This window comes from Perna viridis, chromosome 1, assembly GCF_037379345.1.
Source record: "Perna viridis isolate PV_CMFRI_1.1 ecotype Kerala chromosome 1, ASM3737934v1, whole genome shotgun sequence".
NCBI classification, from domain to species: Eukaryota; Metazoa; Mollusca; class Bivalvia; order Mytilida; family Mytilidae; genus Perna; species Perna viridis.
Window position 1 is genome coordinate 52,300,598 of NC_142445.1, and position 24,708 is coordinate 52,325,305.

At 31.5% G+C, this 24,708-nt stretch overlaps 1 protein-coding gene across 6 annotated transcripts in view; it reads left to right on the plus strand.

The window, feature by feature from the left end:
* Positions 1 to 24,708, plus strand: part of LOC148629301 (dystrobrevin beta-like) — a 72,249-nt gene that overhangs the window by 17,257 nt on the left and 30,284 nt on the right. For 4 of the 6 annotated variants that reach the window (XM_088547675.1, XM_088547649.1, XM_088547639.1 and 1 more), the window contains 11 exons: positions 3,427 to 3,528; positions 4,501 to 4,581; positions 4,883 to 5,096; positions 8,090 to 8,175; positions 9,514 to 9,665; positions 10,086 to 10,194; positions 10,513 to 10,679; positions 11,784 to 11,911; positions 13,106 to 13,141; positions 14,154 to 14,258; positions 14,856 to 14,958. In XM_088547675.1, coding sequence (XP_088403801.1) covers positions 3,427 to 3,528; positions 4,501 to 4,581; positions 4,883 to 5,096; positions 8,090 to 8,175; positions 9,514 to 9,665; positions 10,086 to 10,194; positions 10,513 to 10,679; positions 11,784 to 11,911; positions 13,106 to 13,141; positions 14,154 to 14,258; positions 14,856 to 14,958 — 1,283 coding nt within the window. Of the gene's footprint in view, positions 1 to 2,902; positions 2,971 to 3,426; positions 3,529 to 4,500; positions 4,582 to 4,882; positions 5,097 to 8,089; positions 8,176 to 9,513; positions 9,666 to 10,085; positions 10,195 to 10,512; positions 10,680 to 11,783; positions 11,912 to 13,105; positions 13,142 to 14,153; positions 14,259 to 14,855; positions 14,959 to 24,708 lie in introns of those variants that run through there. The other 2 variants (XM_088547683.1, XM_088547658.1) reach the window with 2 other exon arrangements.

Sequence of the window (24,708 nt, forward strand, 5' to 3'; positions counted from 1 at the left end):
ATGTTGATAAACAGATTGTATACTACAAAATACTAATACATGTATTTGTATATTATTCCAGTCTGATATTAATTTGATAAAACGCTGAATGGAATTCAATGAAACTTTTTTCACACTGTTATCCATTTGATGCCATTTGGCACCTTCTGTTTTGTTTTTTTTCTATCTGAATGATTGTTAGAGTGTCCTGTATAGTTTCTAAGAAGAGGACCAGAGGGTATTACAGGGTGAGCTCTTTTTTAGTTTGGAAACATTTAAAAAAAAAAAAAAAAACAGAATTTATAATAGCATAGGAGTTGTCTCCCTTGTCAGAAATTCTTTTTAAAGTTTATTTCTTGGCAGCCCCTTTAGATCATGTAGTAGGATAGTAAACCACATAATGTTAACTACAGGGTGGTTGATTGAAGCGTCTGTCCTCTCTGTAAATCTGTTGTATATGATTTGAAAATTTAAAATCAAATGTACCTCACAATGATTTTGTGTTTCAGTTGAGAAAAAAGTTGTAGAGTTTGAAATTCTTATATGATAATGTCAGTTAATGTGAATTTAATCTCAATGAGAGTTAGGTTTTAATCTGACTGGAAATCTCCTGTGCATATGCTGAATTGACTTGGCTGGTCACCTCACTCACATGTCTTATTTGTATAACAGAGAAAACAATTCTAGTATCTAGGATACCTAATGATTTGACCAGTTTTTACATTCATGAGTGGTTTCAAATTTATTATTGTTTTACATCATTACAATAACTGGGAAACAAAGCATCTTTTGCAAAAATGAACTATCCATACTTGTTTCATTAGAGTGTCATAGCTTCTAATCTGGCTTGTCTGTTTTACACCTTTGTTACCTGTAAGGTTACACCTCCCTCATACTAGTGATAAACAGATACATGTAATTGTTTATTGTACTGTTCATCTAAACAAACTATTTACATGTTTTGTGTGATAGAGGTATCACAGTACATGTAGATAGTTTGTTCATATCATGTGACACCTAATATTATGAATAGCATGAATAAAATTGACCTTGCAATGAGTTGCATGTCTTAAAATGTCCAGGTCTGCCCAATCCCTAATTTCTATAAAATATGACCTCTAAATCCCTAGATAACTGACTTAAGGCTCTTGGTAATACTCATGTAAAAGCTCTGTTGTGAACACCTGGTAGTTATGTGGTGTAGCTTTTGTTATTTTTTAATGTCTATGTTGCATTTTTCTTGTGTTGCATTCACTCCACAATAATTCCTTCAGTTCTCAGGTAATATATCATTATAGTTTCAGTGTTTTATTAGATTGTTGTCCATTTGACATTCTTATGTTATGTCTGATGTGAACAATGTGACCAAATATAATTTTCTTGGAACAATTCTGTGGAGAAATTGGCTATTTGTTTGAAGTTGTTGTGTTGCTGTTTATTGTTTATGCAATTAAATTTTCTGTGATGTGTTGAGAATATTGATTTCCTTTGTACTCCCCTACTGGTAAGTGTCAACCGTTAATGTCACACACATAACATAGGTTTAATATTTTCTGTTATTTTTTCCAAGATGTTCTTTCTATACTTTGGGAAGAAATATATGTGTGTATGTTGATTTGTCAGATTTTTTACTAATTAATTTGTAGGACAGGAGAGCATATAGAAAGGGAAAGTTAAGTGATCCATTTTTATACTGTTCCACCCACATGGATATATCAACACTAATCACTATGATTCAGAATGAAGGAAACCTATGCAGGCTTCTCAATAACTATTTTGTTTTATTTGAACAATAAATGAGTATTGAGATGGTCCTTGATATAGATTTTTCATAAGTATGGCTTACACAAATTAAATACTGTCTGACCAAATTATATCTTTCAGTTCTACTTGTATAGAACTTCACATTTAAAGTTCAAGAAGATGTATATTCGTGTAATGCATTTAGAAAATAATATCTAATATAGTTGACTTTTTACGGATGATTTAGGGGTTCTTAGAAGACAAAGGCTTGTGGGTTATTTTGGATGTATCTTAAATCTGAAATTCATTTTTAGCATTTATAACTGAAAATAATAATAGTTTTTTTTTTCGATATCCTCCTGAATTAAGGTCCTATTAAACAATACATTTTATTATAAATATTGACACAATTTGACATGTAACAGTGCTGGACTGTAGCCAGTAGCCTGAAGCCCTGGGCTAGTCAAGATTGATTCGGGCTAGTGAAATGATGTGTAATTTTCTTGTTTTGGGCTGGTTGAAATCTATACAGTCCTCTGTTATTTGGGCTAGAAGTTGTGAATTTTGAAGGAAAGGACTGCATGTAACAAGTTAAACTCTTTCTTACTTTAAAAATAGAACAATTTGAAGCCCTTCATAAAGGTAGTAAACAGCTGACAAGACATCACCTGGTCAGAAAATGATATCAGTTCTTACACAGACCGCTGATTAATTTGTCCAGAAATGTCCATTTTCTATATTGAGCAGCATGTTAAGTATTACAAATCTCTCAAGAGACCTTACTAACTTGTTATTGTGAATGTATGAACAAATTACATTCATTGTGTACGAGTTGCATCATTGGAGTTTGATACAATTTATCATGTACAACCTTATACTATTGTAAGGAAATGCTGTATAAGTGTACTAGTCATTCCTCTCTAGTACTGATAACTTCATAGAAACAGCTCAACTATTGCAAGACAATATTGTAAATTGATTCTTCAGTTTAACATGTAATATGATCTCTTATGAGGTCAATGTATAGTTGTAAGTCTCCAGTACATGTGCAGAATGTATTTCCAAGGTGCTTGCATTGCCATCATTTTAGCCTCTGAATTGTAAAAATGGACTTGACCTATTGAAATTAAGTAAACTTTTGTCTGCAACAAGGAAGTAATATATTTGATGGATTAGTAGATAGTTGATGTGGTTTGTTGCATGAAAATAACAAATTCTTATTAAACTTCTATTTATTACTGGTTTACGGTAAGATCAATAATCAAATTTTCTCATTAAACTAAAAAGTGTTGATATGTGAAATCTTTTCACACTTAATTGATCTACAACCTGCCATACACTAGTTGGCTTGCATATATTGCCTTGTGCAATCTACAATATATTGCTAGATACAATCCAATGTCACTGATAGTTGATTATACCAAACTGCAAGTCACGTTTTAAAATTACAATAAAATGTTAATGGAATCTTTATGATTTAAAACAATAGCTACTGGGGTCCTTAAATAACATAAATATGATTACTATAATTCCAAACACTGGATGATTTAACTCTAGTTGCTAAGCATAGAGAGTGTTCATTCAGTCTTAGCACTCTTTGTATTTTCAGTCATATTTTTGTAAGACCCTAATTCCAATCCTATCAATTGCCTTATAGTTTATTCAGTTGAAGGAAAATGTTGAAATAACTATTGTATATTTTAGGGTATGTTGTTGCAAGTCCTGAAGATGAAATCAAGATATTAGAAGACATGAGTCCAACATCTAAAGTACAACACCACAACAAGCAGATACTTACAGAAATGAGTAGGTCTTCTTGGTATTAACCTTCAAAAATTCTAAAGCAGGAGATTTCCCATCTCAAATTTCTCTAAGTGGGAGATTTCTTTTCTCAAAATTTTCTCAAAGCTGGAGATCTCCCAATTTTTAAAACATGATCATATTATGCTGGTAGAACAAAATGTAGCTTGTTATTAGATAATGCCACTATCAATGTCTCCTTCTTTCCCTCAGAAAAGTTTTTTTTTTTTTTAAACTGAACAATGTAAGTGTTTTCATGTTAAGATATATAGTTACAGAACCATGGATCCACCCATTGTCAGTTTACACATCACCTATATATAAATGATGGATCACTACTGTTCTTACTTCTACCATGATAATTTTATCATTGATGAACCTTAAATGTTCAGATTTTATTTAATTTGGGAACTTAGAATGTGCTATTCTAACCAAATCCATCATATATAACCCAATCACGTCTTGGTTGTTCAATCATTATTATTGTTAGGGCTTTAAATACTTTATAATGTTAGCTTAACTTTTAAAAGAAATCAATGGAAAGAAGATTTACTGTTCAATGTTAAGTAGAATTCTGAGACAAATTTGGAGTAAACATATTACCAATTTGTAATAGGTTTATGTGAGAGTCATGTTGTATCTCAGTAAAGGTCTGTACTGTTTTGTCAAGAGAATAGGTATCTACAACTATCAGTTGTTTTGGCTATTCAAGTCAAGGGAAGAAGTTATTTTCTGTCTTCAAAGTAGTCAAGTTTTTGCTGTTTTAACTTTTGAAACTTATAACAAAAAAATACTGCAATTTTCTTGATTTATCTACTTCTGAAATTCAATATTTTTTTAAACATCATTTTTAAAAACCAAATACCTGGTAATACTTGTATGCTTCATTCGATGAGATTGCAATTAATGGTCATATGACATCTTTATCTGAAGGTTTGGGATCTGATCTTTAAGAATTGTTACATCATTTATTTTCAGGGACTCAGAACTTTGATGTGATTAGGTTTGCAACTTACAGGACTGCTTGTAAACTCAGATTTATACAGAAGAAAACTAGTTGTAAGTTACCATCTGGAAATTTACCCTATAGCCTATAGGCTATAGGTAGCACCATGCAGAAAATTGGTATAGTCATAAAATTATGCATGGTTGGCCAAGATGTTATATGTTAAATTAATTTTTGCTTTTTAATGTGATTCAAAAAATAAAAATAGAAAGTTATTTCAAAGTCTTTTGAATGTACCTATGAAACCTATCCCTTTCATTATGCTTTAAGATTCTTTCATTTAGTGCCAGCTATGAGCAATTTAGATGGAACTGGTTTTTTTATGTTTTGTTTTACAAATTTGATCTTTTAAAGTGTCAGTGGTAGACATCTGGAACATTATAGAAGCCTTCAGAGAGAATGGACTGAACACGTTAGAACCTGACTCAGAACTGAACTCATCACGTGTCGAGTCTGTATTAAACAGTATCTATGTACATTTAAACAAACGTCTTCCTTTGTCACAACAAGTAGATACAGGACAGTGTGTACAGATGTTGTTAAACTGGCTTGTAGGAGCTTACGACAGGTAATCAGGATAAAAATGAAGTTTTGGATAATATCTGCACTTTACATCATTTTAATCATATGCGGTATACTTTGCAAAAATGTTTATTTGTTACAAAGCTTAGATTGCATAAATTGAAAACGTGTTCTAAAGATTCCTGATTTTATTATGATACTAACGAATTCTATCCCTGCAAACAAATATACTGCTTAAACTCTCACTCATATCAATACATGTGAACCACATAGTCTTCTGTTGTGGCCATGTTGCACATTATCTATGCGCTGTGGCTTTATGATTATTTACTATTTTGTATTTAGGTTATAAGCTGTGCATTTATCGTGTTTCACCAAGTCTTCTTTTTTGTGCCTTAGATCTAAGATTTTCTCCTTTCCTACTTATGTCTTTTGTTACATTTTAAAAACAAAATGTGATGGCTTTAAAGGCATTTAATACTTTAGTACTTCTCTGGCTAAGAATCAGGCAAAATGTGTATAAGGTGTGGTTCATGAAGAAAAAACGCAGTGACTGTATTGTATTATCCAAGTATTTATACCTCATAACCTCTAGAAATAACCATTAAAGTGTTAAGTTGACCATTTTAAGATACTGAAACATCAAATTTATTTGATATGCACTTTTGAAAAATGGCTGGAAAATGTCCCCACACTTTTTCCTTATATAAGCAATCAAAAATATCAGATGCTTCAGAATAATTTTTTTTTTTTTTTAGATGTATTGAATATATTTTAGGCAAAAAAGTCCTAATTGAGAAAAATGATGTGCCACCTATTGCCTGATTCTTACACAAAATGGTACTTAAAAATATTAGAGCAGACTGATAGAATAGCTACTGTTACAATTTTTTTTTATCTATATACAGTATGTTGAGTATACAACATGAATTGCTCTATTGATGGAAACACGTTTATCAGTAGTACTCTAATTCAATAATAATGTTTTTACAACAATACAGAATCAGCAAGTCATTATAGATATACCTTTACTTTTATATATTGTTTAAAACTCGAGTTGTCTTGTTTAACACATTTAAATTTATTGTGATTAATTTTTATGCATACATTACATCTGTTAACATTTTGTACATCTAAAATTTATATCACACTTTGTGTGCATTCTGTGTTTTTGTCTTCCCTTTTTTTTTGGTATAACTGTTCCCATTGATCAGAATTGAATGAAGTAATAAGCTTTGTACTATTACGTGTGAATTTCCGAACGTCATGGAAGAAGCCGTCATATTTAATTTGGCATTTTTAAGAAGTAATGATGTGGTTTTGGCAGTTTTCTGTACAGTATTAGACAAAAGCTAGCTTTACTCCTTATTCATACTAATTACTGTGGTCATGGTAGGCTGATTGTCTCATTTATTTATAGCCTGAACATTGGAGTATAATGGTATACCGGTACAATGTAAGATTAGTGCCTATACTTTACTTTATGGTTTTCTTTCTTTAAAAAATCATTATAAAATGAATTGAATTTGGGGAAAAGAAGTTTTTTTAAGTGCTTACTGACAATAAATTTTCTGTATGCTTCAATCATTTTAACACTTAACGATACCCTATAGATGGAATTATTTCAGTCTTTGTATATAATGGAATCTTTTAAATATGAAGGAAAAATCTATAGTTGGATTTGATAATGTTATTTTTGCTTGAAGTGAAGATTAATTCACATTTACCTATCTATTGAAAAAATATTCCAATCTGTTATATGCTATGTCAGAGCTGTAGTTAGCTTCATAAAAATTCAGCAGTGTAGAAATAATAGGACGATTTGATAAAACAATGGAAGAAAACTGAAATTAAAGTTAAATTAAATGGTTATATTTGTTAATACCTATTTCTGGCCGAATAATATAGTGAAAATTTTAGCTTACCTACTAAAATACTTATTGGCAAATTTTTGTGATAAAAAAATACTTCAGCCAGAGACAACCTGTTACAACATTCATTTGTCAAAATGACGTCACAAAATATTGTTTCTTTTCAGCTTTTAGTAGCTTTTTGTGGAATTTAGAGGTTTACAAGCATTTTTGTTTTATCCATAATTATTTGTCACATGCTTCAACAAATTAACAAATTAAATATTTTGTCAAAAGTTGTTATGATACAAAAGCCTATAATGGTTGCCATATTTAAGTTGTCAAGATATGTGACCAAACTCTTTTGCACAGAAATTCTTCATGAAATCATTTTTTTTTTTTTTACAATTTTACAAAATTTGGCTCCATTTTGCACAAAGATTTCCATGTTACGTACTTAACTGCTAAAAGATTTCACTAGTAAAATAAGCACATATTAAGTTCAATATTGCACATGCAACTGATACGGTTGGTTCTGCTCCATTCATTTGTTTTCTTATTTTCTATCTTGTTCAGAATAAAAATGATATTTCCAGATGTTATGTAATGCAACAGTACCAATAAGTTTTTGCTTCCTATGCTTATGGCATGATATACATGTATACTGATTTGAAGAGGTTTAATTTCAGGGTTGAATTTGATATAAACTAAACACAGGAAAAAGAACAGATATAGTAAAACACAACAAGTACACCAGCATATAACCTAAAAATGAAATAATAATTACTTTTAGAGTGAGTGAGTGAGTGAGTGAGTGAGTGACATCCTTGACTACCTTGTCAAGTCTAGCACAGACGGCTAACTTTCAGAGATCACCAAACTCCTTTTATGCCAAGGAGTGTTTGTGAATCTGACAGGTGGTCTTGTTTTCTTCAGATAGTACTAATAGTGCATATGGAGATTATTTTGATTTTTTTCAACAAACTATGATGGTTATTACTAAAGTTGGATTTCTAAAAAAATTTGCAAAAATTGGACTTTTTTTTTAACCAAAATGAAACAATATCTCTACAATTAATATATACAATAATTTCTGGATTACACTAGTTAATGTTCTGCTTGAAATGAAATATATGCAATACATATTAGTTGACCCCTGTTTCACCCAAAGATTTATTTTGTATTACAGTATTGGAAGAGGAAAGATCAAAGTCTTTTCACTGAAGGTTGCCTTGTCACACATGTGTGCTGGAAAACTTTTGGATAAGTTAAGATGTAAGTTTAGAATGTATATATAAAAACTAAAAACTCAAGCTATGTATTATAGGTATAAAATATAGTAAATATTCATGGTGTCACAAGGACTGCCATTTTTGGGGAGGGAGAACAGTCTATCATGAAGTAAAGGCCAGTAACCATGGGATTGAATAATGTTGTTTTTTTTTTAATTTAATATAATTTGAAAGATATTTCATTGTTGTACATCAGAATATGCCAGTTCTTTATTTTGCTTTTCAGATTTTGTTCACAGCAATATAAACAGTGGTGGGGCCTGGAAATAATTAAGCACATTTTCACTTTGTATGTAAACAAGCCATATGGAAATGACCAATAAATGCTGCATGACATATGCTTTTAAAGTTGCAAAAGATAACTTGGCTTATGAACCTTAAAGAGTAATACATACAACTTTTTGATATTTAAAGGTTTATTCACTAGGGGCATAGCTTACAACATGGGTTTGCGTTGGAAGCAAAGGGAGTTTTTTACTGAATTTATTCCTGTAGCTATACATTGCCTTCATATTGAGTTCATTCCATATTTGTGATAGGATAAATTAATCATTTGATTATCAGTGGTTTACATAGTTTCAAATACTGTGAAAGTACACAGTTGACTTAAACCCCGAAATTAAATTCTCTATGAAATACATGTTTTCTGTTTATTTGTACCCTGGAAAATGTCAAAACACATATTTAAGAATCCATGAATCAACATTTTGTCTGCAATCCACGAAAATTGATATCCATGAATAAAAGTACTTTCATTGTAAAGGATGTAGACACTAAACACAGTAATATATAACATACTTTATTATGTAGATAACAGTGAATTATTGAATATTCCCTGTGTAATAAATTTCTGTTATTCACATGTGACTTGAACTCTGTAATTTCTCTCTCAGACTTTTTTTATGTCAAAACATCACAGCATTTTTTTCTTTTGATGCTAACTTTATTTGTCACTGATGATTTGAAATATCAGTCCTCTGATCACAAAATGATTTTTTTTTGGGGGAAAATTACAATAAATTATTGAGAAATTCTGTATGATAAGTAGGAAGATTCATTGGTTTAATTACTCATGCCAAGAATGCTTTGATATTTAACTCTTAAACATAATAAGTTCAGCACATTTGTTAAATACAGGCATTCTTAATATTTTTTTGGTCATATTTTGTTTATTCACCCTTTCCTATTAATTATCCTTTTATCATTGTGGTTGCAAATAATACATTATACAGGAAGTAGATAGCAGGTCTTATGCAGCCATCAAGTTTAAGATATTTTAAGGTATCAACTTGATGTCCTATTCCTTCTGGTTATATTGTAGATATATTTACCCAGATATCAGATTCTAGTGGTTGCCTAATAAGAACCAGATTTATAGACTATCTGAAGGATCTGCTTGCCTTACCAACAGCTGTGTTTGAAGGGCCTTCATTTGGATACAACGATACTGCTTGTAGAAGCTGTTTTGATAATGTAAGCGTTTTTTTTTTCATATTTAAAATGTTTCATTTGCATAATAGTCATGAATCCTGACAATAGCGTCCTCTTCAAGAAAACAAAGATATGTATTAAAGTCATATGATTATTCTAACAAAAATTGTTTATGACTGAGACCATGCAGAAGAATGCAGTTGTCTCTCTTTGCTCTATGGATGAGCAGATCATTTCTGTTTTGATGCAAAATCAAAAATGTGTTCAGATGTATCCTTTTTTAAAGAATACTGCTTCTATTACATCAGTCATATTTTTATAAGAATGATTTAATTCCTGCTTTATTCATATTTCTTACTACACCCCCTCCCACTTTGTTTCTATTTCACTTTGTTGGTGTCAACATATTTTTTTAAAAATAGAAACATAAAATGTTTAATGTGACTTTTGTGTATTTTTCAGCGTACACAGATAAACGTGAATGATTTCTTAAATGTTCTGATGTCTGATCCTGGTCCCCAATGTCTAATGTGGTTGCCCATACTTAATAAAATGGCTCATGTAGAAAATGGTAAGTGGTAAAAAAATTTAATGGCATTATACATGTATAGCAGTAGTTACAGCTTAAAGTTTTTACTGATTACTGCAAAGTGTTACACCATTTTGACATTTTGGGATGAGTGCTTTTAAGAGAAGTTCATATTACATATATATATTTTTTTCTTGGTCCAAATAAGTTGACTCAATTGAACATTCCCATAGTCATGCTACACATGATGAAGCATTTAACTGCTACATTCCTCTGCCTACTAATATAGCTCTTAAATTAAAGGAAAAACCCTACCTACAATCCTCAATGGTGTTCCCTTCATATTTTCTCTCATTTCAGTCTTTCATCCTGTCCAATGTGAAGGTTGTAACAGAGAATCATTCATGGGATTCAGATACAAATGTCAGCGGTGCTATAACTATCAATTATGTCAAGATTGTTTTTGGAGAGGTCGTAACTCTGGTAACCATAACAATGATCATGAAATGAAAGAATACACTACTTATGTAAGTTTTAGAAAATACAGTACAAGACTTTGAATATTATGAATTATCCTTCATGTCAATGAAAATTGCACTAACTAATGGTTTTGTTGTATATTTAAAGGTCCATACCGCTTGAAAATTTGAAAAATATTGATAAAGTATAATACATTTTATAGTATTTTAACTTAGTCTCATAGGCAATTATTACACAAATGAAGGCTTTTTTTAATATTTTGAAGTGAAAAAAAAATATTTCCACTGAAATGCTCAGTCCTTGTTAACCCTTTTTGTCAGATGAGTGCATGTAGTATCCTATTAGTGATGGATGTATTTTTATGCAGATATTAAAAAAATCAGTATTTCTAATTATAAAAAAGTATGTGGTAAAATAGGATTATAAATAAGAGCACTTAAATAAAAAAAAAAATAAACAGGATAAATTGTGCCTAAAACAAGTGTGGTTTGTATTCCCACTGTGTTATTTTGTCCAATATTGGTTGTATAAACTTAGTGCCTGTAAGTTTCATACAAGACGGTCATTGAAATATATTCAAAATTTGTTTTGTATTACTCCCATTCTAACATTTCTTAATGTTTTTCGATAAAATTTTTACCAAAGGTTGCTACCATGAATCTCTTCAACAAGTTTTTAAATCAATGATAACCGCCAAATATTGTGAGAGTCATCACCCTTAGGAATGATTATTTCTTCCAAATTTGATACTTAAGCACTCTCTCACCCCTTTTCTCAATATATTTTTGTTAAATCAATGATTGCTATTATGATCATTTTCAGAAAATTGTGATGCACACAAACAGTGTGAAAGTTATCTCCCTTGGAAATTGAAGTTTCTTTGAAATTAGTTTTGTTTCTGCTCTCATGCATACATATCTCAATGGATTTTGATATATTTACATAACGGTTAGATACTGCTATGAATCTCTCTGTCAAGTTAAAAAAAGCTGTATTATTCTAAAAGTAAATGTATTGTTTAAACTTGAATGGATGGGAAGCATGAAACACTGTTCTTTTATGACTTCCCCTATTGTCTATTGTATAGATTATGACACATGTAAGCTGGCAGTAAGATTAAGTATAGCGACTCTTATTTGTATTTTTTTCAGAAATCTCCTGCCAAACAGATTGGTCATGCATTGAAGAAGTCCCTCAAGTGTGTCCCAAAGTCGGGTAACTCACAAGTCCCACAGTTTCCTGAAACTCCTGAAAAGAAACTAGATCTGTCCTATATCATGTATGTATTTTCATATGTTTTTTGTTAGTTCCCTGTTACAAAAAGATAAGTGACAAAAGTAATCTTTATGGAAAACAAAGGAAAAATTGTAATAGTATATAAAACAGGTAGGAAAAAAGCTACAAGAAATTATGTCTGCTTTTTTGTTGATGTCTTCCCTTATGGTCCATGCTCCCAGTTTTTAGTGGAGTCCGAGTTGCTCATTTCCTTTTTTTACCTAGTATGTATGATTTTAGTTACTTTATGTTCTTTGTTGTGTATGTCTGTCTTCCATGTCTTGTCTTTGTCCCTGGATTACATTCTTTTGATTACCGCTATTACCTTGGTTCCCTTGATTATTCTTAAATCATAGGTGTTTACCATAAAATATTATAAAGCAGAAGATCTACCTTCTGAAATTTTCTCCAAGTGAGAGATTTGCTAAGTTTTTGTTTTCTTGACCTGTTTTGCCAAGAATTGGAGTAATCCATTATGGTTTTATGGGAGAAATTTAAATAAGATGAGAAATTTCCGTGAATCAGCTTAATCTCCCACTTAGACACGGACAATGGGTGATGGTAGAATTTTCAGGAGATATTTGGAGGTGCCCACTAAAAGTGGGAGACCTAATACCTATGCCTTAAATACTGTTAGGACTTTATAAGCCAACAGATCTCATAATCAGTTTCATAAGCTTGAAAACATGCAATTATGCAATTATTGTAGAGATGTTAAATTCAGAATACATGTACATGGTTTTGTTTGAATACACTGCCGGTAATGTGATCTCTAGTTCATTGGGTAGTTGCTGAGAGATTTAGGAAATTATTGTTGGTGATGTGACCAATACAGGACACCTCAGTAAAGGGGATGTTAGATCACATGTAATTCTTGTAATGTTTTCAACATTTGCACTCTTTATGAAGTTATCTTACCCATTATTTATATTGGGTTTAACTCTACTATGTTATAAGAATAAAATATCTGTTATTGGCATTTAAGGTAGCCCCTTTCTCATATTATGTTGATGCATTATAGGGACAGTTTTATTTAGGTTTGCAAATTTTTACTAGAAGATAAAATTCAGCTGGAACAAGACTTTAAATTACTATAAAGAATATAGACAAGGATACAGTACATGTATATAGACAAACATAAGAGGATGAATCTTCTTTAATTTTGCTGAAAGTTTTAAACATGTCTCCTGTATTTCAGTAATATGCCTTTTGATCAAGTTTTGGAGCTGTTTAAGTATGTTATAGCATTAAATGAGAATTTGTTAACCTGTAGTATTTACTAACAAACAAAACTGATTGGAAAACATTGAATTGTGTATGTATTGTTGAGTTTGAGTTAACAGTGTTTATTTTTTATTAAATATAGCTAGTTTATGCAATTATTTCTTTTCTTTAACCTTTCCACTGTACATGATTTTCTTTAGATGCTGGTATTTACACTTCCCTTGCAGCATGTTCTGTTTCAGATGATAGTCTTTTATATCCTATGAAGCATTATAAGTAACTTTGAAGTTTTTGTCTTTGATTCAAAACTGCTGTAGGTCTAAAAGTGAACTTCCCATTTCAGTTATCAAACACTAAGTTATAATTAGGATTATGATCCTCATTGTTTTAAACTCCTTCTCTTTTTGATTTTCTCCTTTTTTAAACCTAACATTCAGGTATGCTTACTTTTAGCTGAAAAACATATCTTTAAGGTACAGAGTTGTTTCCCTTGGATTGAAGTGCTGTGTTTGTACCATTTAAACCTTTAGATTGCCACTTATATCAAATTCTAGAAGAACTAGAAGATCCATAAATGGCTGAAAAGATTTTTTGGGGTTTGCATGCAATTTGTATTTTTAACTGTTTTATTAAGCCTGGTGAACTTAGAAATGAATACACATTGGTTAAGCATGGTTAGTGTGTTAGAGAGAAGAATTAAATTTGTGGTAGTTTAGATGTTGAGATTCATGGTGTGTGCACCGGTATAAAGGACAATCCTGAAATCTTTTTTGCTTTTGAGAAAAATAAAAATTGATTTATTTCCGCATCAGATATATTTTTGATTTAATTTGATACCATATGGTTGAGAAATTACTGCTTCATTGACTACTTATTATGGAAATATCTTTACATCTTGTTTTATATCTTACACATTTTTTTTTTACAACTTTTCAACTTCTTGACAATCTTATAAATAAATATTTCTTTTTCTTCCCTACTAAGACTTCACAGTGTTTTTATGATATTGTGTATTTTGGCAGACCCCCAACACCAGTTCCTGTACGCAATGGGTTCCATGAATCTTCTGTAGTCGTAAACCGGTCTCCAGATGTCCTTTCTATAGACAGTGGAAACAGTCCTCAAAGGTTAGTTAAATACATAACAGACCAAACATTTTTAATCAAAATGAAAACAGGATTGCTACCAACTAAGAATGTGTCTTACAAAAAAATTCATCAGAAACATGATTCTGTAATATTGCATTTTCTTCTAATTTTTTTTTGTGCATTTGCAAAGATGTAATATTTAGTAATCATTGTTCAAGTAATTAACCAGTTTTACTTATGATGCAGATAGTATACTTAAGTGATGGTAATGAATACCATACTAGAGTACTAAAGCACAATTTAAGTACTTAGATACTTGTTTACATTTTAAGTATCTTGATAGAGTTTCTTGATTAAGTTCCATTTGTAAAATGTCCCTTTGTGATACAGATTTATATCAATTTCCAATGTACAAACAGTTTACGCAACTAATGTGAAGGTGTTTGTAGTTGGAGCAACCCTCTCCTTAGACGTAAATGTTAATCAACATGATTGGTGTGCAGTGAAAATTCATTGTTCTGTAACTTACGATAATTTATCATTTAGTACATGTAATTTGAAGTCCAATATTTTGCTGACTAATTATAGGACAATGCATTATGATAACTTTCTCTCTTTTTTCTTTTTGGTATACAGTCCCTCCAAATTGACAGAGAGTTTGAATGCAATGTATGTTGACGATGAACACAGATTAATTGCTAGATATGCAGCCAGACTAGCAGCGGATACTAAAAATGCTGTAGGTATCTGAGTATTGTGGATTTAACGTCTTTATGTTTATCATTAAAAGAACAGCAAGCATTAGTCCTTTCAGTCCTTTCAATAGTTTGTCATTTGCTGTTTTTATTTAAACTCTTGGTAGATGCAAATGAATAGATCGTTTCTGGAATTTTACAGCCATATTAATGGGGAGAAGTTTTTCAAAGTGTGCATAAAAATGGACATATTGGAACAGAACAGTTTCTAAGAAGCATGCATAAGTTTTCTACACATCTTCTTACTTTTACACCTTCAACCAAAAAATATGTCCCTTAGTGATATGACTGCAATTACTGTAATGGGGTGTATTGCATGTGGTGACAAGGGATATGATATATTTTTAATGATGGTGTATGGTCTAGATCATTGATTTTTTCACAACTCAGAGAAGGATTAAAAAGGCTGTCCATGTAAAATTCAGGCAGATTTTTTTATATGGTTGGTACATGGTAAATTTTATTCCATTGAATTTTTGTTCCAGTGTAATGTTTATATCATATATATGTCAAATAGTAAAATGATTTTTTTAAAGCAACAATAGATGGCTGGGAAAACAATTTTAAAGTTTCCTAACAAGGCAACCAAAGATTGTTTCCCTTTTCAATGAATTTCAATGCTTTCTATGTAATTTTTTCTATTTAACTGTTGCACTTAATCAAAAACCAACATTCAACTTTGAGAAAAGATGCATTTATGATATGAAATGGATGAAATATTTTTGGAAAACAAAATTTGTCATGTGCAACACGCTGCCTGCCTGGTTTTTGTATAGACACTCTCTTAAGATTTCAGGTTATGAGCATATGTATAATCCATTGACGAGCGGAGCAAGGTTCAAATTTTTGGGGTTAAATTGTTCAGAAAATCACTATGTCATGCAAAAATCATTCAAATATACATTATAAAAAAACTGTTTTGGTTTTGTTTTTGTTTTTGTTTTTTTTTTGAGAGGATGGGGAAATTTATGTAAAATTAAGATTTCATGCAAAAGGATAAATATTTTCATTTTTAGGTAGGGTCAAACACCCCCTTAACCCTTCTAAATTCAACATTGTAACTGTAAACTGCATGGCTCCATGTTCCTTATTTGTTTATGACCAAATTTTGGATAAAGTAACACTACTATTTATCTTTTCTGTTGTCCTTACATTCCATTGTAAAATCCTTGTGAACTCTAGAAAGAGTAATCAAGGGAACCAAGATTCTAGCAGAAATCAAAAGAATGTAATCAAGGGAAAAAGACCAGACATATAAAACAGACATGGACCAGGTGCACCAGTAGGGTAAGCGTCCTCTGCTTTTCTCGTGATACAATAAGTCTGCGTAGTTAAGGCAAGCTCTGGCATAATGTATGAGTTGTGATATGAAAACTCCTTACCCAGGTGCCGAAAGGATGTTGCCACAGATGAAAGGAAAGTTGACAATGCTGAATGAAAAGTCATCACGTTTGTCAAATAGTTTGTTTAATAGTTTACCTTTACCATCGATTTATAAGTGTAGGTCAAGATATGAGGCTGACTTCACAGTGTCTGTAGTATCCTTCATCTCAAGTTCTTTGGGGTAGATGCGATGTATCAAATCCCCCAAACTAGGATTGTTTAACGATAATACGTCATTTATAAAAATGAGATTAAACTATCTAGCTAAATGATATTCTTTCTTTCCAATCAACATCTTTTTATAAATAAACTTTGATAGGATTATTTGTGAAAATCTAGGACCCTATTGGATTTCAATTGATAGGTCAAATTTATACATGGTGAGTGAATTCCATGCTTCACTGACAGTGCTGTTAACTGACATCTTGGATATTTCTGATAATAAAAATATCAGCTTTGACAGCAATAAAAACAGTTAAACAGATGCTTACAATTTAGATGTCTGTGGTGTCAATTTGTTTATGGATGAATCCCATGTACCATGATTTCCCTGTGGTGATCAAATTTTTAGTCTTATGATAGTTTACAAATATGATGAATTCAAATGTCACTAAAAGTCTTTAACCAGTTTGTTATTTTGTGATGTAATAGTTCAGAATCAGGTTACTAGTTTTAGTATACAGTAATACAAAGAATTTACATGTTGATTGTCCTTAAGTAGGCAAAAAAAAAAATAATACATTTTGATTATCTGTTTCCTTCTACTCTACCGACCTTAGTATTTTTGTGCCTACCCTGAACATTTTATGGCCATTTTGGCCTAAGCATTTTTAAAGTATAGAAAGTTTAACCCCATGAACTCAATGTAAAATGTTTTTGAAAAGTAAAATAATTTCCCTACCTACCTACCCTATTTTTTCTTGCTAGGAAACAAACTTTTTATTTATTTATGTTTTTTTTTTTTTTCTGTCAAATATGATGTTTCTACATCTGTTACCTGCAGTAGTTTTTGTCATGTTATTAAATTCAATGACAATTTATGGTGGATATGTTGAATTGACAGTACAACTTCTGGGTGCTTCAGACATTGAGCACAAGGCTATTTGTAGACATTATTATGACATTTAAAAGAGATCATACATCAATAATTAATGAGTGTACTTACATCTAGCTCTGCATGTCTCCAAATATGCAAAACAATTTTCATATTGTATTGAATCATGTTATTTTGCTAATTGTATTAATTTAGCAGTTACCAGCTGTGTTTTTCATTAATTCTCAAGTGAGGTCTTTCAACATTGTATAAGTTTCCATTGAAGTCTTCCATCTGTTAGAGGGATGTGTGTTAGAGGGAGCATATAGTAGATATTTAACACTGTGTATTAGAGGGAGAGTACAGCAAACATTTAACATCCATTGATAATGGAGACTTAAATACTGTTTCCTCTATTTGGCGTGTCTTCAGTAATAAAAATTGATGAATTATGGATTAACTGGATACGTAGTGGGTTGTTTTCCTTGGTATTTTGGTACATGTAGTGGGTTAGTTCCCTTGGTATTTTGGTACATGTAGTGGGTTATTTCCCTTGGTAGTTCGGTACATAAAGATTATTCTTCATTATTGAGGCTACAAATTTTGTTACTAGTCTTGTTTTGTATACAATACATGGGATTTTTGTTAAATGACAGAAAGAAAAGAAGATTTGTTTTTACTCTTTTGCTAAATTGTTCTTATTGACTTTAATGAAATTTTATTGAGTTGAATTCTCATAAAATATTGTTTAAATGAGTTTGAGAAAGTCATCATGATTTGGTATTTATCCTGTTGTTAAGGCAGACAGTATGGTATATAGATATTAACATGACTGTTTTGTGTAACTCCGAATAATTCAACTTTAATGGTCTAGACATTATCTATAATCCTATTTTTGTTTTATGAAATAAGGATCATGATAAATTCTCATATAATTCATAGAATATCGATATTGTGAAGGAAGCACCATCGGAAGTTCAGAAACAAGCGGAGAATATTTGAATTTAAATTTGTGGTAATGAGAAATTTATCAGATGGAAGAAATATATTGTTGGATAATGAATTATTCAGAGATATTTCTTTTCTGATGACTATATAAGGAAGCACTTTAATTACCCACAATTTATATGCATGATAAGATTTTGATTTTCCAACTCTCTTTGTAGACATTCTGCTCCTGTCACCAAGATTTTAATTGGACCCCTGCTTCTGAATCCAATTTATTGACCAGCAAATATATTGCATCTGAGAAGATAATAAATTTTTTATGGTATTCCATGTGGATAAATACTTGATTGGGTATTCAGACTTGATCCAAATCAAATATTTGATCAAACTTATTTCGTTAACAAGTCATTTTTGTCATAGTTCAGTTTTATCTAAAGCTATGAACAGAAATGGAATTTTCATTCTAAATCTGCCCAATTGCCTTACACTAGCATAAAGTTCCTACTGTGAATAAATTTACTCACAGAGGAAACATATTTTCTGATCATCAGTCAGTCTGTTTCTGTCCATTGATCAGTCTGTCTCTGTTCATGGGCCAGTTTCTTTCTGTTCATTGATCAGGCTGTCTCTGTTCATGGGCCAATTTCTTTCTGTTCATTGGTCAGTATGTCTCTGTTCATGGGTCAATTTGTTTCTGTTCATTGGTCAGTATGTCTCTGTCCAATGGTTATTCTGTCTATGTCTATTGGTTAGTATGTCTCTGTCCCTTGTTTAGTCTGTCTATGTCTGTTAGTCAGTATGTCTCTGTCCAATGGTTAGTCTGTATATGTCTATTGGTCAGTATGTCTCTGTCCCTTGGTTAGTCTGTCTGTTTGTTGGTCAGTATGTCTATGTCTTTTGGTCAGTATGTCCCTGTCCCTTGGTTAGGCTGTCTATATCTGTTGGGCAGTAAGTCTCTATTAATGGTTAGTCTGTCTATTTCTGTTGGTCAGTCATCTGTCTCTGTCCAATGGTTAGTCTGTCTCTGTCCCTTGGTCTGTCTGTTTCTGTCTGTTAGTCAGTCGGCCTCTGTCCTATGGTCAGTCTGTATCTGTTCATTTGTCAGTCTGTCTCTGTCCTTTGGCCAGTCTGTCTCTGTCCTATGGTCAGTCTGTCTCTTTCCCGTGATCAGTCTATTTCTGTCTGTTAGTCAGTCTGTCTCTGTCCTTTGGCCAGTATGCCTCTGTCCCTTGGTCAGTCTGTTTCTGTCTGTTAGTCAGTCTGTTTCTGTCCTATGGTCAGTCTGTATCTGTCCATTTGACTGTCTGTTTCTGTCCTTTGGCCAGTGTGTCTCTGTCCTATAGTCAGTCTATATCAGTCCATTTGTCAGTCTGTCTCTGTCCCTTGATCAGTCTATTTCTGTCTGTTAGTCAGTCTGTCTCTGTCCTGTGGTCAGTCTATTTCTGTCTGTTAGTCAGTCTGTCTCTGTCCTATGGTCAGTCTGTATCTCTCCATTTGACTGTCTGTTTCTGTTTATTGGTCAGTCTGTCTTTGTTGGTCAGTTTGTCTGTTTACACTGTAAGTATTATATCTCTAAAACTATTTAATTAATTATGATGAAACTATATGTTACATGGGGATATACTGGAACATATATACTAAAACTTTATCAGTCATTAAGGTTTTTCCAGACCGAGAATATTCTTTTTACTGTTTTAATCTTAAGAGAACTAATTGAACCAATCAGACATTTAACTTGTCTAAGGAAAATACTTATTGATAAACACTTTGTGTGGGAGGCAATCTTTCTTCACTACAAAGCTTTTTAATGTAAATTCTATACAATTACATTGATAGAAACTCAGATAGAAATAACTGTTTCCATTGTCAATTCTTGCCATATTTAATCAGCTTTTGGTGAAAGGTTACTGTGTTGCATCCTAGAGTACACAATATCTTTGAGACAGTTGTTCCAGTTGTTCCAGAAATGATATCAAACAGTGAGAATAGTGTTGTACCAAAGTAGAGTCTACTCTGTAAAATCACAGGACTGACTGACTGGTGTAGTTCTTGGCATTTTATATGTTGACTCTCAAACAGAAAATGTTGGGTTTGTGCGGTTAGTTTTTTGTTTTGTTTTGTTTTGTTTTTTGTTTTGGTATATTTTGTATATTATTTTTTGTGGTGTATGGTTTGTTCTTTGTATATAAACGTTATGGTGTTCTCATGTTGTTGTGTCCAATGGTGTCTTCACCTTCAGTATTTCTTCTTCGTATCTTTATAACAAAAGCTGCAGCAAGTATTATGTGATTTGTATTGGTATTAGTTATGTTATTTACGTTTGTGGTATCTGCCGTCCATAATCTGATATATCAGCATTAGTTACGTTATCTGTGGTGGTGGTATCTGCCATCCATAGTTTGATATATCAGTATTAGTTACATGAGTTATGTGGCACAATATTAGGAAAAACATCTGTTTTTGTCTACTAATAAATAAAAATCACTTAACTAAAAATGAAAAGCAAGATCTATTTCCTTATAAACTTTATATAATAACTATGGCATTATTTTTTTTATTTTTCTTATGAGCTATTTTGTATTGATTTTCCTAATTTTGGTCCAAATCTCCTTTACTATATCTCTGATGACAGAACTGAATTTAAGAATAAGTCTGTAGTGGCAAAATATTCATTTTTACGTACTCATCAAAATCATACACATTTCTGGTAGAAATGTCAATGCTTGTATACTGACCCAATAAAACCATCAACATGTGGGTTCCCTAATCCCATTCTTCTCTTTGCCATTATGGAGGTTCACCTTAATTGTGTTAATAATTTCTGTAATTGTGACTAATTTGAGCAGATCCCTATACATTACAACTTTTGTTGAAATGTTTCATTCCTAGAAAAAAAACAAAAAGTTTGGAAGCAGCATCCTTTGATTTCAAATAACGTTAACTTGATACAAGTCAAACAACAGGATCAATCATACAACAAATCTGAAATTCTTTCCTGTTTATTTTGGAGAGTTTCAGGTTTCAGTCTAATATAACAAATTCTATAGAAGATAATTTATGTATATTAAATTTTACTGATTTTTTATTTGTCATACCCAGTACTTTTTCCATATCTTTAAATATAATAGACATATATAACTTCACTCCATTTTTTTTCTCTTAAGTCAGGTTAATAATAAAATGTTCATATTCTTATTAATTTAATTCAACAATTAGATATAGGCAATAACAGTGTACTGACTTGAAATAAAAACAAGATAAGGATGAGGTTATATATGGGGTTAAATGCAAGGCCATGCTGAGCATTTTTTTATTTTATTCGTGCCAATTTCATTTATAGTTTTTTGTTTTTTTGTTTTTTCTTTTTCTAGTCAAAATAATGTTATGGACTGCAATTATCATTTTTTTGAATCAGTTTAATTTATTATTATTTTTTCCCACTTGTGGTCCCCTGATTGTAACACTAGGATAAAAAGGCAGTTCATGCAAGGGAAGGAAAGTAGGCAGGGTCAAAGTATTATACATCATCAGTGATCATATATAATCAATAAAAATATGTCAATACATTTTGGTTGCTCAAATAGAATGATTGCAGTATAAAAGCTATTAAGGTTCTACTAAAGTCAATATCTAGGAAATTAGTTGTCTAGATAATTTTAGTCAAGGTGTCGAGAAAAGGCAATTTTTTCAAGAAAAATTAATGCTACCTTGCACTTGCACTGCATAATACATTTAGGAACAGGACTATATGAATTTCAGGCTTTAAATCTGATTTTTGACAGCTGTAGATTTTTTCTAAAATATGTTTTTTACACTATTGTTGTTATTATATAGAAATTGTAAAACAATTTTTCCTAAGCTTGACGTGTGCTTGACGTGTGCTTGACGTGTGCTTTTGTGTTAAATACAAATAGAGAAGCTTTTTGCAATGTTTCAGGGCCAAATTTAATGTATTATTAAAACTATGAATGAAAGCATTTCATCAGGAACATCCTAGATATTAACTTTAGCTGAACCTTTCCATCTGAATGGCTTTAAGGGAATTTGACTCGGGCATTAGTTGATCAAGGTGTAGTCATCTCCTCAAAACCTGCTGAATGGAATTAAATGAAGTTTCCTATATTTTACTGTTTTCTAAAGAGGAGACCAGAGGTGTCACCAAGTGAGCTTCTAGTTTTCTTCAATGTACAATGTTTTAATATTACTCAAGGTGTATAGTGATAATCTTGTTCATGCATTTGTATTTTTCCACTTTTTGTATTGATAAAACACCTCTAATAAACTGTTACACAAACTGTCCATCAGGAAGTCACAGACTAAGTGATGACATGTATTAAGTTCCTGAGTGATGACAACCATATATCTTAGCTAACATTTTGGAATAGGATTTATTGTTTTTGTCTTCCAGTCTGTCAGTTTAAATACTCTGTAATTAGTCCATAATCATTGCCTTTTCCAGGCTGAACCTTTTTTAGCATCCAAGTAAGTTTATTAGTATTTAACTGATTTCCTTGAGTAAGTTACAGATTCACAGGTTCCTTCAACATTGTAATTAGAATAGATTGCTTATAATTGACTGGTATGAAATTACAGTAATTACATGGTTTGTAACTCAAGGATTGACTGACTTGTGAAATTTACTTAACTAATTACATCCCCTTGATTGATTAACAGCAGATGGATTTTATTCTGACCTTAATGCTCTAACACAGTTTAGTTTCATAAAAAAATATTTTTTAAAAATTTTCAATCTCTACTGCAATGAAAACAGATTTGTTAGTTTTTCACTCTAAATGTTAATTGCTGCAGGAAAGCGAAAACTTAAATTAACCATACTGGTCTCAAGCTCAAATTTTGAGAGATATCCAAGTGTGTTTGCTACTGTTTGAGGGAAGGGACCAGAGAGAAATGGAACGAGAGCATGAAAATTGTGACAAATTGTGATCATAAAGGCAAGAATTTTTAGACTCACAAAAAGTTTGCTTTCATATAATATAGTTGTTGCCTTCATTTGGTTTTTGTGTAATAGATTGATATTACATGTAGTTGGTTGATCTTTATGAAATTTTACCGTGAAGTTCCAGAACAACAGAAAGTTGGGATTATAGCCAAATGGTTTTGAAATAAAGAGTCAAAAGGTGGCAAAAATAATTTTTTTAAAGAATTGAACTATTTTTAGCTCACCTGGCCTGAAGGATCATGTGAGCTGTTGTGATCACTTGGCATCAGTTGTCGTTGTTGTTGTTGCCCTCATTTGTTGTTGTTAACAATTTGGAATGTTCCTTTGGGTGTTCTGCATAGAACTGATCTGGGGATTTTTTATCTGTTGTAAAACATGGCAGCCATTACATAAAATATAAAATAGAGTTCAGATATATTTTTTTTTATTTGTATATCTCCAAAACTGTTAGGTATAAGTATATCCAAATTCTGACTGGATGAAAATGTTAACCATGATAAGATCTATCTTTGATCAAATTCTCCTGTTAATCTATTTAGCCTTGTTGGAGTTATTGCCCTTTTTTCATGTTTTTTTGCTATTTCTAGTTCAACTGGCAATAGGCCATGTGAGCTATTGCCACCACTTGGCTAACGTCATTGTCATTCATTGTTAACAATTTTAAAAAACTCATCTCCTCGTAAACTACATACTTGACCAGTTAGAACCTGACTTTTTATGTATGTTCCTCGGGGTGTTCTTCATAAAACAATTATGGAGATTTCTTTATCTGTAAAAAAAAACATGGCCACCATTGCTGCAAGTAAAACAGAGATCAGACAGAAGTTTGCATATTTCTCCAAAATTCTTAGGTTTAATCAAATTCTGACAGGATAAAAGTCAGCATAATGAAATTTCTTTGTGATCAAATTGTCAACTTGATCTAATAAGCCATGTTGGAGTTATTGCCCTTTTTTTATACGTTTTTTTTTTTTGCACTATTTTTAATGTTACTTCATTCAAAAATTTTCTCCTCTGACACTACTTGATCAATTAGAACTGTTCTTGGTATGAATGTTTCTAGGGTATACTGTACAGAATCGTGGTGCTGATTTTTGATCAGTTGAAAGTTACTAAAGATATAGCATTGGGGTTAGACAGAAGTATTTCTCATATATCTCATAAACCTTTGTTTAGCCAAAGTCTTTCAATTACCCAAATGATCCTCATTATAAGGCCTACAAAAGCATGCATTGGATCAAAGATGTCGGACGACTCCTTGATTTTAGCAGTTGTCAGCCAATATCTGTAAAACCATAATAGACAGAAAGAAACTGTCAGTGATGATATGATCCGTATGATAAATCCTACCAAAGTCTTCTTTGAGTCAAAATTGTCGGACAACTCCTTGTTAGAGTTATTGTTCTTGGA